Source organism: Liolophura sinensis, chromosome 1, assembly GCF_032854445.1.
Source record: "Liolophura sinensis isolate JHLJ2023 chromosome 1, CUHK_Ljap_v2, whole genome shotgun sequence".
NCBI classification, from domain to species: domain Eukaryota; kingdom Metazoa; phylum Mollusca; class Polyplacophora; order Chitonida; family Chitonidae; genus Liolophura; species Liolophura sinensis.
Genome location: NC_088295.1, coordinates 36,181,780 through 36,196,838, shown reverse-complemented (window position 1 = coordinate 36,196,838; position 15,059 = coordinate 36,181,780). Strand labels below are relative to the sequence as shown.

The following is a 15,059-nucleotide window of genomic DNA, read 5'->3' as shown; positions in this document are numbered from 1 at the left end:
AATACCGTGTAAAAAGGCACGTAACAAAATTTCTTTTTCTTGGGTGAGATGCTCGAATTAAAAAAATAAAAATTAGTCAGCATTATATAATTTTACGATGGAATTTATTTCTGCTGACAGATTGTGTAAATACTTCGCGGAAAACCGTCTGAGCGTGCCTATTATGGGATGGTAATGGTGGGCGCGTGATTTTGAACAAACACAGAATGCCTGTGGAAAGAACAGGTAAGTTTTTGTGACATATATGGAGAATAAATACCCAATTATTGTTCAGTGTAAAACGTAAAAACATCACACATGACATCAGTGTACTTTTGAACCCTTAAAAGTGTTTAGTTTTATTCAAAAACATCGTTTGATTACCCTTGGGTGGAGAAAAATATGGAGACTTTCCCCGATTTACGTCAACTTTTAGACGAGAAATATGCAAATTACAATAAACATCGGAGCTTTTGTGTGAATGGTCCTGTACGTTAAGTCTGTGAATGGTGTTTCTTAGATCCCGAGAGATTGAACCGCGGAGACATTTTATTTTGACGAAGGGAAAACATGACGCACTATTTAGCCTTTTAAATTTCCCCGCAGTCGACATCTGGCGAATGGCGGGTCATTTGAGCTGGCAAGGTCGATAGAATGTATTTTGGCCTGAACAGGGCAAGGTTGTGCATCAGACCGGGCCTTTTCGCGGCCGCCTTAGCTTATGTTACCCCAGGAGTGCCGTGATATAGTTATAACGAGTCTCTTATTTATCTCGCAGTCACACTGTCAAACATACAACACCAGTCACCATATCAGCGTTACGTTGGATGTAAACACATCCTTCACAGGTAGATAATAATTATATTACTCACTTGAAACTTGACTGTATCTCCGCATATTAAAGTTATACTGAAAACTGAAGTGAAAGAACAATATTTTTTTCACTCTGATATGTAATTTATGGAGCTAAATGTTAAATAATTGGCATGTTAACTACATGTAGTTTTCATGGTTGACTTGCTATGTTTTGGAGATGATTCATCGTGTATTTGCCAAGTACAAAGCACCAAAATGTCATATGTTTATTTATATGCTTACTTGAATCACGCATTCCTTTACGTTGTACCACATTTCATTTAAATGAACAGGGCCTGCATGTTCAAAAGTGTATTAGATTTTTTTTTTTTTTGATTGGTGTTTTACGCCGTACCAAAAGTGTATTAGAAGCTATAAGTGAAGTTTATTAGTTTTGTATTAGAGCACAACTGGTGTTAACCCCGAAAGACTTAACTCCTTTTTCTTATATTTTCCTAGCGTTATTGGAGTCTTGACGCTAACAGTATTAATTTCGTACTCAGCGAAGGTCCAGGCCTATCTTCTTTGTTATCAAACAAATCTTGTGCAAATAAAAGACACGAACCGAAACACCTGTTTTCCGCAGCGTCTCTATATGCCCTTACATGATTTAGAATAGATTTATTATTGTGATGAAGGCTCCCACGGTACATGCTCTTCTTCCGTGGCCGCCATTTGAGCAGCTACATGTAGGCCTACGCCCATGTCCTGCTTCATAGTGGAACAGTAGGAAGATGTTGGCCACGGTCGAGGAGCGTGTTTTGTGGAAGCCTTCATGGCAATAATAAATTTATTCTAAAGTGAGGAGGGAAATATGTAGGCGGTGCAGTGGGTGCTGAAAGCAGGTCTTCAGATTGATGTCTTTATTTGCACGAGACTTGTTCGATAACAAAGAGAATCAGCCTGGACCTTCGTTGCGTACAAAATTAATACTTTTAGAGTCAAGACTCCAACGTCACTAGGCCAATACAAAAAGAAAAGGAGTTAGAATCTTTTGGGGCTACACTGGTGCTCAGATTTAAGCCTGGTTGAACTTTTAATACACGTTTGAACAACCGGCCCGTGAAGTCAGATTTATGGGCTAGGGTAACACAGTTGCAAGTCCCAACACATCAACATGATGCAAGTGAATTTGCAATGAACCAGTTACACAGCTCCATTAAACTAAAGTTTTTGATTTTCCTCAGTTTTATTTCCAGCTAAAAAGAGACAGTTTTGTTGTGTGTGGGACTTGGCAGACCATTGTTCTCAACTAAACACTGCACTTGAATATTTGTTATGTTTGGCCTTCTGTCCAAGTTATGCCCATAGAAAATAATGTCAGCCCAGTTCACATGTATGGGTTACTTTTTGACAACAGTATTTGGACTGAGGAGATATAATTTGAACAGGAAGCCAAATGTGGCAGAGCAATAGCTGTATAATAATAATAATATCTTTATTTTCAGAGGGTAACAAACTCAGTCAATATGACAATATTGATCTTCCCTGAGACCCTCCATTCACTCACACAAACACTCGGCAGTCACATGGGTTAATAAAATAAAAAATACAAAAAAAATTACACGAAGCATTAATCACTTCAAAGTTATACACATATAAATATATACATATAGAGACACAAAGCTTTGCTATGTGTGCACTTTCTGCCACTTTTGGCGCAAATTTTAAACGATTTAATGGAGAAGGCATTTAAGGATTTGTAAACAGTGAGATTTTTTTGGTATAGGATAATTTCATGTATAGTCTCAAAGTTTAAAATTTCAAAAGTTTCAGCTGATGATTGATTGTTACGTTTATCTAGGATAAATTTTGAAGCATTTTTTTGATGTTAATATACTCGATCAAGTAGGCCTTTAGAAGAGCTGCCCCAAATAGGGACAGTGTACATTAAACGAGGAAGGATATAACTGTTATAAAACAATAGTTTTGTTTTAAAGGGAAGAAAACACTTCTGCTTCCTCAGTGTCGACAATAGCTTAGACACAGTACTGCACACTGAGTCAACAGGACTTCCATAATGGGTTATAGATAGAACTTCTTTTCTTACTGCAAATAATTTTAAAGGATACAATAACATGAAAAAGAAGTCCAAAATGAAGATTATGGTTTTAAGGGAAGTGAAGAAACTTATAGCAAAACATGAAAATTGTTTTTTGTTTCAAAGGATGTTTTCTCTGTTAGCAGCCCTTGTACATGTATTTTGTGTGTACTTGTTCAGAAATAACACCATAAATGAACTTCCTGAGATGGAACCAGCTTGACTCCCTCCTTCCCCCTCCTTATAGACTTGTTTTCATGGATATCATTGTTGACGTCACAACCTAATTTACAGACATGCAGTGGGGCGAAGTGGATACAGAGTGTTGAACTAAGATTATGTTGTCCGCAAACCTGGATGGCGGAAACTTGAGTATTTCCCCATTTACCTGTCACATCTGATGATGCAAGCAAATAAACGAACCAGAGATGAATTAGAATGCTGGACTTCACTGGCAAATGATCTGAACTGAGACGACTTTACCAGTTTTGACCATTTACTCCATTTACCAATATGACATTACGGTATGTCACATTTGGGAAAGTTTACCAGCAACATGGAAAACATTGGTAATTTACACTGCTCTCGTCTGTCTACCCATTAAACTGCCAGCCATGGTCTAAGTGAAATATTCTAAAGTATGGTAACTATGCACGATATTATCAGTAAGCCAAATCGTAGAGTGTCATTTACCCTTGATCTGGTGATCATAGAACTGTGTCTCTGCATCAAATGATGTGTTATTTTTTCTGAAGCAAAGTAATATCATCTACTGCACTCATGAGTTTTATCAGAATAATTCTTTTATGCATATGGTGTATTAAATAATTGCGTTATTCAAAATATTGACTTAACATATTTTGTCTTTTGTTTTAGGCATAGGAAATAAATGTATTGATGAAACTGATGGCATTGTCTTAGCCAAAACTGCCTCAACCGTTGCAGTGTCCTGTGTTGAGACTATTTCTGCTGGTGCTGTGGTGAGCACGAACAACACCACTGTGAGTTCTATGGACTTGGGTGGCCAGCTGGTCAGCGAAGATGCTCAGGTAATTGAAGCACTGCAGGCAGAGTTGGATAAAATTCAGGGTTCAGCTGGAGGAGGGGGCACTACCAAAGATGCCCCCAGCCTCTCAGCTGACAATGTTGGGACAGGCTCAGCAGTTCCCATGGCTAATGCAGTGGTGGTGGGGACTACAAACCCAGTCCCAAGAGTGGTTAGTGCAACACCATCTCCCCAGAAACATATAACAGTGCAGAATGTGGCTGGTGGGAATGTCAGTAAGACCCCTACCGTAGGAACCAAAAGGCCTCTGGTGAACAGTACTTCAGGAGCACCGATGGTTACTAAGGTCATTATCACTAAAAATCCAGGCTCAAACCAGCCACAAGTTGTTCCGATTCATCTTGGCTCCCTTCAGGCACAGGGTGTTTCTGTGACATCCCTTGCACCAGGTATGAATGTGATCCCACATATGCCAAACCAGGGCTCAATGACCCCAACAAAGACAATAACCATCTCGTCACAAGGCATTGTGTCAACAGCTGGGAAGCAAATATTAACAAATTTGGGTGGTACCCCTACTAAAATTGTAAATAAAATTCCAATATCACCTGCAAAGACTCCTCCCAAAATAACAATGATCCCTGTTTCATTGGCCAAGTCACCACAAAGAGGTGTAATAGCTCCAGCGTCATCCGTGGTTGTAGCACGCCCGCTAAATGCAGCAACCAGCAATTCTATGAGTGGAACGACGGTGGTAGCTTCAACAGGTAACATGAAGCCAGCCACAATTACCATGTCCCCGACAAAGGTCATCCTGAAACAGTCAAACCAGGTAAGATTTTCTGATTATGTCTGCAGTATTTGTACTATGTACCTGTGTTTTATTTGACTTTCCTCCACCTGAAATTGACCCAGTGCTAAGGTCACGGGGATGAAAATATCTGACAGGTAGTCAGGTTCTGTTTCTGCCATCTTGCATATTTTTTTTTTCTCTTTTGTTATATATTTGTTAGTGTATGCCAGCATTAATGAAGGTAAATGAATTGTCTACCCTTTTTACTTTGCACACATTTTTTTACTTGTATAAGTGTTAGTTTTAGTGCCAATTACGCATGTCTAGGTAGTGGATATCTAATTGCTGTAACTCATATTTACATTGATTTCTTTTCAGCAAATTAACAAATTACCCATTGGTATTAGTGCTGCAACAAGTATGACCACACCTTTAAGCCAGCTTGGCCTGCCAGCTAGTTCAACATCTGGAGTGCAACAGATTTCTGTACCAGGAAGTAAATTTCATTACGTGCGATTGGTGACACCAACAACACAAACAAGTACTTCTTCTACAGGTAGCACAGCTTGTCACAACAAAGTTTTTTTCAAGTAGATATGAAAGGTCACAAGCGTTTGTTGATCATGACTTAATAAATATGTACTACGTGGCATATATATCTCAATAGAAATTTGTCATTTTACTGTAAAATGTGAGTTTGCTTACAGGTTAATACCCTCTTAGCAGAGATGTTCTGATGGTATTGTCATAGCAGACAGCATAAGCCTATCCTCCTAGTAGCCCTAGACACAACTTATTAAGGATGGCCTCATGTTTTTTTTTTTTCTGGTATATTCATTTCCTTGTAAACACTATCTTTTGAACTATTGACAATATTGACTTATTCTAACTATTAACATAGATTTAGCCAGACTTCCACATCTCTTGTTTCTCTTTTCCAGTTTTTGTCTAATTTCCCCTGTCTTCCCTAAGTTAATTTCATCAGACCTTTTGTCTAAATCTATCCTCCTGTAAGTGCTCCTAGTTATGTTGAGGAACTAATAGATTGCAGTGACTATGATCTACTTTTGAAAGTCTCTGGGATTGTTGAAGTTGAATTGTAAGAAGAATATCTTTTGGGGGGTTTGGAGAAAGGTCCATTAAATAATACACCTCAGCTATGCTTACAACCAAGGACTATCAAGTGCAGGGCTAGAAATGTTTTAAAATAAAACCTGTCTCAGGTGATAGGTGAATAGAATTTCAACCTGTCACATTTTTCCCTTACATTTTCCCATAAACGCTTCCCACCCTTTGTAACGAAAAAAATCCCTAGCCGAAGTTCCAAATTTCAAACATTTCACATTTCTTGATGCACCACTATAAAATGCAGCCATATGAGCAAGAGCTTGGAGTAAACACTGTGAATGTGAGTGGAGAAAACAGATTTTATACTGACCTATTGTAGACCAAAGCATTTAGTTTTAAAAATTAGAATAAGTGGAAAGATTAAGTCATAAGCTGAAGTTACATTTCTATTGGTACCTACATTTATCTCCCTTGGTTAACATTCTTGGTAAATGAGACAACTATTATATACATGAATAGACCATCCTAACCAAGATAAAATTCCAAACCAATTTTACAATTTCCATTACAGTATTGGAAAGGGAATGTAAAAGAAAAACAATGATAGAAAAAGGGATGACAGCCTGGTCAAGCACATTACATGCTCTGACTGTATTTTCTTTATTTCTTACATGCACTGAAACCTCTATACTCTATGCGTTTGCTTATATCATTTGATATACCGTTAGCTTGAAACAGTTGACAAACAGAACATTGAGCCATCTATGAACACCAGCCATGGCTCTGACTTGCATGGCTGTTTCCATTTTCGCTGTGAATGTCTGATAACATATCATGTTAACAACAACAACATCATCCATACAAGTCTTTGCCACAAAGTGAGTTATACCAAGAAGCCCTGTGATTTGTCTATACAAAATGAAGTTGCTGTGTAAGCCAATTGAACAGTAGATATGTTTTTCTTTGTAAAATGTTATTTAACCTTTGTGTTGTTAGTGTTGAAGACAGCTGGTGGTCAGATGGTCCAGGTAAAGCCCATAGCTCCAGCCACTGTGTCCAGTAGTACAGCCACAGCAGCCCAGCAGGTCAGACTCACAGTGCCTGTTCAGTCTACACAACCAGTGAGTATACCTGAAGCTATAACCACCGTGAAACTGCTTAATGCTCAAGGTTTGGGTTCTTGTTGGGTAGATCTTTATTGAAGATACCTGTTCCATTCTGTTACCCTCACATTTTGATACGTGACTGAAACAAACTTGACAGTAGTTGGATTAAATATTGATGAGTGTTTAGCAGATGATGTGCTTATTACACAAATAAGATTGGTAGACAATACATGTATCATATAACTTCATTTTGTATCTGTATTTGTCAAAGTATATGTAGGCTTTCATGTAACCATATACTTTGAAATGTACACCTTTTGGGGGGGGGGGGGGGCGAGGTGGCAGCGCAGGCCTCCGACCAATGTGTTTGCTGTGAAGTCAAGTCCATGTGCTGTCTTCGTCTCCAGCATGGTGTGAGAAGCTCTATCAGCAACCTGCAGATGGTTGTGGGTTTCCCCTTGGGTGTCACCCTGTTTCTTCTCACTGTAATGCTGACTGCTGTGACATAAGTGAAATATTCTTTAGTACTCTGGTCAAATAAATTATAATTTTGCCTTTTCCAAACCAGGTAGCTATCCGGCCTGCTGTAAGCACACCTGCCCAGGCTGTAACCCAGATTCGACCAGTCGCCCCTGTCACTACAGCTTCTAACACAGGCTTCTCACAACTTCCCCCAGGCACAACCATTATATCCTCAACTGGGAACATCCCAGGAGTCCAGGGCTATGCTCTTGTACCTGCTCAATATGTAAATCAGGTAAGGTACAGTTGCGAATGGTATACTTCAAGATTTGTTCATTCCTTAAGTCCAAGGTTGCTGTTTTTGGGAGTTCTGTGAATAAGCCTGTACATCTCTGTTTTTTATTGTAGTTGCGACAGCAGATTAATAAACCCCAGCAACAACAGACAAGGCCCCCATCACCACCTGTGGCTGTAAGAACTGACTATGTTCCTATAGCCAGTAGTGACCCCATGATCACAGCCTCAACACTGGCCAGGAATGTCACTAACGGGTACGCTTATCATCTGTCAGCTAGTCATCTGATTTGTTGAAGAGAATGTAATGATCAGTTACAGAATGTGCCTTTGCAGTCTGAGTCTCTCTTTTAATCTCTTAATTCGTACCTTCAGAATTGTTTGATGGAATGGCTATGAAGTCATTGCAACAGTCATTTTAAGGATTATACTCTTAACACATATTGATTTAATTTAACATTTAATCACTTCAAATTTTAAACTCTTGAGCAAAAGAATATGTGTTTTGTTTGCTAAGGAGTAATATTTTTGATATTCTGTCTTTCAGAACCACAATAGAAGCTACAGGAGCAAGACCAAGAAAACCCTGCAACTGTACAAAATCTCAGTGTTTAAAATTGTAAGATAATTTGCAGCTGTTGTCTGTGTATCAAAACAAAAGTCAATTATGATATCTTGGTCACATCTCTCAGTTTTTATGTCTGATTTAATTTAAAGATTGATGTCTGTTTAAAGGGTAAGTAGTTGCTTAGCCAATTGAAAAGTTAGGAGTGAGATTTCACAATGTATATTGAGGGGTGGGAGTTTAGTGGGGAATATTTAGATGAAAGAAATCTTAAATGTATTTAGAAAAAGATGTATCAACAAGTGTAAAGCCTTAAAGTTATAAAAACGTAACTGTATAATATGGGTCTTTCCTCATGTGGAAGGTAACTACATGTAACAGCCACTGCCATTTCTACATATTATAAACATGACTTGGTTTGTGCAGTTAATACTTCAGATACGGTAATATTTTTGCAGATATTGTGACTGTTTTGCAAATGGAGAGTTTTGCCATAATTGTAACTGCACCAACTGTGCTAATAACTTGGAACATGAAGAGGGCCGATCAAGGGCAATTAAAGCTTGTTTGGACAGAAACCCAATGGCTTTCCACCCAAAGATAGGTATGTTTATAGATAGAGAAGCTTCATGTGTGCATATTCTACCCAGATAAGCTGGGGAAAGTGTTGTAAGTGGGGAAAGCTTCACCTTCAGTCCTGATGTTATAGCCTGGAAATATTTTGCTGTTCAGCAATGCTGTTGGTGAGAGTCATGCTGGCATCCTCTGCAGCTTAAGTGGGAAGATCTTGAGTAAAAACACCAATCAAATAAATAAATCAAATTGATATAATTAGCTGTAAACTGTAGACCATACAAGATTTGATTTCTTCTCTGTGTGTGTGTTTTTCATCCAACAGATTTTTATGTATGATGGATAAAAAAATTATAAAATGTTTCAAGAACACTAAATTATGTCTTTAGTGGTGTGTGTAGTGCAACTTAGCTGATGTGGTTATTAACACAGGAAAAGGACGAGTGGGAGATGGAGACAGGAGACACAACAAAGGTTGTAACTGTAAAAGGTCTGGTTGTCTAAAGAACTACTGTGAGTGTTATGAGGTGAGAAAATACAGTTTGCATAGAGTATTAATTCATGGTGAAATCTAAGTCAGCCTGGTACCATGTCCTTTATTTTCATAATTTTAATTTAAGTTCAGAAGAATTGTAGTTACAGGACACAAAATCATAATTGTCCTTTGGAATGCCAGCTAAGTGAAAAAAATTATATATCCAGTGGTAGTTTGTTTGGGATGTAACCCAAACTTGGGCAAAATTGGACAAAATGCATATTGAGCGTCATAATTTTCATTGGTCTGTTTGAAAATGTCTGATACAATAGGAGCTGCTAGAAGAGATTTTTGAACTTTGATTTATATTCATTTATAAGAAATTATAACTTGATTTGATTGCAATAAAATATCATTGTTAAACGACATCTACTTGTACATACATGAAGGATATAAAAAGGTCTTGTGGTTGTTTGAAATTTGGCCTTTTACATGTTTAAGATTTGTGTCAAGCATATATTTGATGTGCCAAAGTGTAAAATAATGCATAAGAATGTTACCAAAAATCTTTTGGGTTTGCACATAAGAATTCACACATAAAGAATAAGACAAACCATGAAAACTGACGTATGTGATGTTCACAAGCCACGATAAAGAACAACACCAACCGCTCCCACTAGATGTGCTCCTCTTGGGTGAAAACTGTTTATCAAGAACAATACATTGTAAAATTTTAATTTATTTTCATTGTTAATTCTTTGCAGGCCAAGATAATGTGCTCTAGCACATGTAAGTGTGTTGGTTGTAAGAACTTTGAGGAGAGGCCTGAGCTGAAGAGGCTGATGGATCTGGCAGATGTAGCAGAGGTCTGTGTTCAGCAACAAGCTGCAGCCAAAACCAAACTCTCTTCCCAGATATCAGATGTGCCCTCACGGCCCCCTACGTCATCATCTGGAGAAAGGTAAAACACTCCTGTCCCACTGAGATTTTCATTTTCGACACCAAATTATATTGTTGAGTCAAACCTGTGGTATGTGGCCAGAAAAGGAAGATGAAATAAGTGGCCGCTCAGGGCAGGTGGCCACATAACGCAGGCTGGGTAAAAGACCGAGCCAACACATATCTTATGTTTCTGAATATAACCTAATCTTAAGCACTTTTCCACCCAACATTTTCATGGTCTTGCACCAGTTGGACCAACGTGGATAACGAAAATTCCAATAAACTGATGGAGTGTGAATCGCAGCTAGACTAATGAGCTGTACGGTTTACCATTACCAGTGAAACAACAAGAATAGCATACATGTATATTAATCCGGGAAGTTCAAAATGTGTTTGTGAAAGGTCATATTTTAGCAAACCAAAAGGAAGACATAACAAAAGGTGACTACAATGATAATGGCCAGCAAGCCAGATGCCGTGTCAAACAAACCATTCATTTACGGAACCACAGGAGGTCAGATTATATCCTGGTGTGCCCATTGTGACTTTATGGCTTTTACAGCTCAGACGACCTCTACATGGAGCTAATCCCACTGCCTGGGTGTCCTGACAATAACCAGCTGGGCATTAAAACAAATAGGTTTGATAGCCACTGACCAGTAAACCACAAGCTTCACTGGTCAAGACAAAGTGGCAGGTTACAGCATTGCAAATTTTGAAACACTATCATAGCTGCTGAAGTTTGTGGCCGCCATTTTGAAATTTTCAAATGTTCGATCGTCATCACTTCGGAAAATCTTGGCCGCTGCCTGTGTTGGACAGGTGTCCGTATATTACAGGTCATTTACCATGGAACATTGTTTGGTTGCGGCAGAGAGTAACGGCTTAGGACAGATGCTAGACACAAGTGCCAGTAAATATAGGTTTGACTGTATTTCAGAACAAAAATTCTGAATTCAGCTTTTGTGTTTGACACGTTTCTCCTCAAAAGTTGCAGTACCTGAACTTGACAGTATGTAAGAACAGGGCTTCATCATCCATCAGTTAGGCTGCCAGATAGACGTATGAGTGAAATAGCAATTCCAAATGTGATAAAAAAAATTTTTTTTTTCATATTTAATCATGATATCCATATCATACTTCAAAAATGTGGTAAGATTTGTGGGTTTTATTGTAGACTTCCATACACCTTTGTGACGACTGATGTGGCTGAAGCAACTTGTGCTTGTTTACTGGCTCAGCTAGAAGAAGCGGACAGATTAAAAATGCCCGAAGTTGTTCAGGAACGTATGGTCATTGAGGAGTTTGGCCGATGTTTGATGCAAATTATAGATTCTGCTAATAAAACTAAAGGTAAATTGTGTACATTTGATTAAACATTGGTGGAAAAGTTGTAAAATCACATGACTTACATTGAGAATGTATGTTATTTCAGGATTATAATAATGTGTTAAATTTGGTGTATTAACTTAAAAGGAAATGTTGCTGGAGGCCAACAGTTTTAAAGAAGTTTGACTTATTATATCATTATATAATGTAATTATGCAGGTATTACATTGTTGACAAAAAGGCCTAGACTGAAAATAGGTAATGGTCATTTTCCAATGCAGCATTAAAAGTTTTATCTTGTTATTTATGGTTGTGATCAGTAATTGTTGAATGTGGAACTCCTACATTTTGTGTGTCACGCCTAATATCATGCCACTTACCTCAATGGTTTGCCATAGATGTGGCTGTGAAACAATGGTGGGCTGGTTTCAGTTTGCTGATCACCTCATCCGCAAACCACAGCAGGTGTTCATTGGTGCAGGTGAAGGCTTGTGGAATCCTAGAAAGCTGTTACTAGTGAGCTTGTGATGAGAACCAGTGGTTTGACACAGTAAATTCCTTGGAGTTGGATACTTGTTGCCTGGTCTATAAGGAATGATTTCATGATTAGATCATACAATGAGTGTTGTCATTTCCAGATACACCTATTATACCAGAAGTTTATAACAGACAAGGGAAGACAAAAGCAGGTTCAAGAATTCTTAAACGGCATGGAGGTGGTGATGGATAACGTAAGCATTGATTTAACCTTTCTTGTAAAATCTTTGTGAAAAACGTTAATTTTATTTAACACAATATGGTCTTACTTGTCTACAACATAGTACTTAAATGTCTGGAATATAATAACCTGGATAAAAACTTGATTAGATCATTTCTTACTGTCTCATGTATTAAGGCATATATCTCATGTATATATGTCACTAAAAGCCACTAAGTAATTTATGATAAATTTTCCCCCTCAAGCTTTCTCTTTGATAACAATTTTGTGTACATATTGACTACGCGGACCCTTAGATCAAGTTAAACTCGCTTCCTTCAGGCATAAGTTTTGCATATTTGGCATGGGATGTACATTTGCAGAATTTGTTGGGTTTACAATTATTAAGTCTTTTTCAAATTTTTCCTATGTTAAATTGAATTATGGTTAGTGGTACTTTGAAAGTCTAGTTAAATGTGGACAAACTAGTAATAATAATGGCAATAATGATTTAATTCACAAGTAGGTTTGCTTACCACAGGATCAACCTTTCTCAAGCCCCTAGCATAAACACCCATGCTCATATACAGTCACGATCTTAAAACTAAAGTCTACAGACTGGACAATGATTAGCAGTTCAGGATTACAGGCATAAAATACATTGAATTAGTTTACGAGGAATTAATTAAAGTACTGCGTTGTTTACTGTTAACATTCTGTTGTTTAGCTTGTCATGCTTCTTGGACATTCACTTATTTTTTTGGTTTAATTTTTAATTTTTATCAACACTCATAATTTATGCAATTTTATATTATAATGTGTGCATTTCAGGAGAGGTTGAGGATATCCCCTTTAGGGTGGGTGTACTATTGGCTGACAGAGATGTGTCCACTCCACAGCTCTGGGCGGCTGGTTAATTCCCTTTGAGAATACTGACTACTCCACTGACCAGTGGGGCTCAGTGACTACTGATTACTGTACACTCCAGCCTCCTGGCTTTCTGTTCTCATCGTATACCCAGCAGATGTGTGGTTATCAATGCAGCGCCTTATGAATCTGTGCATCAGACAATATACATTGGCTATTTGAATTCATTCACCTCACCATCATCATCGTCATCACGTTGACATGTCTTTTCCACAACATCCTGCCAGCCCTTTGAGTTACCACCACTGTTATGCCACATCCAACATTGTTTTCTTTTTTAAACTTTTAAGTGTACAAATATGTATCAGATAGCAATTGTAATTCTGTGTATAACATGTATATATCTATATCTATATATATATATATATATAGTGGAAACTGTCTTTTCAGGTATGAAACTGTCTTGCAGTTATGTTTTGATGTTATATTACCATCTGTTATTGAATGACAGAGAAGTCAACCCCTGGCATGTATAATCTATTTACCTTTGGCTCCTCAGTTATCATTAACTGCATGGAAAACCATTCATAATCATTTTATGACGTCTGCATAGATGTTAGATGTATATAGCAGTTGGTTATGTTATGTACATTTAATAGTGTTTTGTTTGGGAAACCATTTGTTACTGATATGGATGGGAACACGTCCAGAGACCTTGGTGTTGAATAGTTGATATTTTGTTGGTCATTTTATACAATGAAGTTCCATGGAATTCATAATTTCCAAAGGGAAGAGAATAGATAATTGTATTGATAAACACACAATTCATAGTCGGTGTGCAAGTCCTCTTTAAAAATCTTAGACCAGACTATAGCTAAGCTAAGGTTTACTGTGTACTGATATGTCAGTCATAAACAGCCTCTTCATATTGTGGAAAGTACTGTGGAAAACTCTAACTTCATGCTTCAGGTGTTTGGCATAAACCAATCTGGTTTGTGTATATTGTTACTTTGACATCGTGCTGTTTTCTCAGCTTGGTTTGCTCAGCCTCTACAGTTTTAACCTGAAAAGAACAATTTGGCTATGGTTGATTCTTTTAAGAGATATTACATATACGCATGTTGAAATGACGATGTGGATGTTAAAGTTGTTAAATTCTTGTCGCAGTGCAAGTTTGAACAAACTTATTCAGTGTAATTTAAATCTTTCACATTGGGGCATGGTTGGATAGTTAAAAGGTGTTATCCTCTCCACACAAGCTGTATTATGACTTTATTTATACCAGAACCTAATGAACTTGTATTAAATGCATATTAATTCAGGAAACAAGCCACAGTAACCTTCATGTAGACAAATATTTACTTTTGTAACAGTATGTTACTTAGGCATCAGTTTCTACTACTTCTAGAACTCTTCCATCATGGGAAGCACTAGTTAAGAATGCCTTCATTAAGACAGTCCAAAGTGCCGAGCCAACTTTTATTTTAAGCCACGTCAGCTGAATTGAAAAATCTCTTTGTAATTTATTCATTTCAAAGCTAATGAGAGGAACTGTCTGCACTCAGCTTTATTGTACACTTTCTGAAATCAATCATTGGTGATAATGTTACACATGATTAGTAAAATTAAAGTGCTGGGTTATTATTATTTTTTATTTTTATATATACATTTTTTTCTATGGATGGGGCTTGCAGGTGGTTAATCGAGTTTGAAATTCTGTTGAGAAGTGGGCAAGAACACATGTAACTACATGGTGGTACCATAAATGGTTTCCTTCCTAGACCCTCCTTTCATGTTCCTTTTATATAATTCCAACAAGAAACAAAAAGAGAAAGTCACGAGTAGAGAATTTTTTCCTGTTAGTTGCATTATAAGACATTACTTGCGATGTAGAAGTATTACTTCTCTTCCTGTCAGTTCAGCATTCATGCTACAGTCAGTACAAGGCCATGTGTCTCATTGAAACATGTGAAGACTTACATTAATGTAACAAAATTCTCAGACTTA

General features: G+C 37.6%; 1 protein-coding gene across 3 annotated transcripts; it reads left to right on the top strand.

Moving 5' to 3' along the window:
- Positions 1 to 127: 127 nt before the first annotated feature.
- Positions 128 to 13,423, top strand: LOC135469234 (protein lin-54 homolog). Of its 3 annotated transcripts, none has more exons than XM_064747839.1 (14): positions 128 to 225; positions 3,170 to 3,444; positions 3,752 to 4,713; positions 5,053 to 5,230; positions 6,739 to 6,863; positions 7,417 to 7,605; positions 7,719 to 7,861; positions 8,152 to 8,223; positions 8,628 to 8,773; positions 9,175 to 9,269; positions 9,982 to 10,178; positions 11,337 to 11,512; positions 12,127 to 12,219; positions 13,017 to 13,423. In XM_064747839.1, exons 2-13 carry the CDS (start codon positions 3,402 to 3,404, stop codon positions 12,216 to 12,218), a joined length of 2,418 nt encoding a protein of 805 aa, XP_064603909.1. In that variant the 5' UTR covers positions 128 to 225; positions 3,170 to 3,401; the 3' UTR covers position 12,219; positions 13,017 to 13,423. The 3 variants fall into 3 exon arrangements, with proteins under 3 accessions (XP_064603909.1, XP_064603900.1, XP_064603915.1); XM_064747830.1 differs by having other exon boundaries at positions 172 to 225; positions 3,056 to 3,444; XM_064747845.1 differs by lacking the exon at positions 128 to 225 and having other exon boundaries at positions 2,530 to 3,399.
- Positions 13,424 to 15,059: the final 1,636 nt, after the last annotated feature.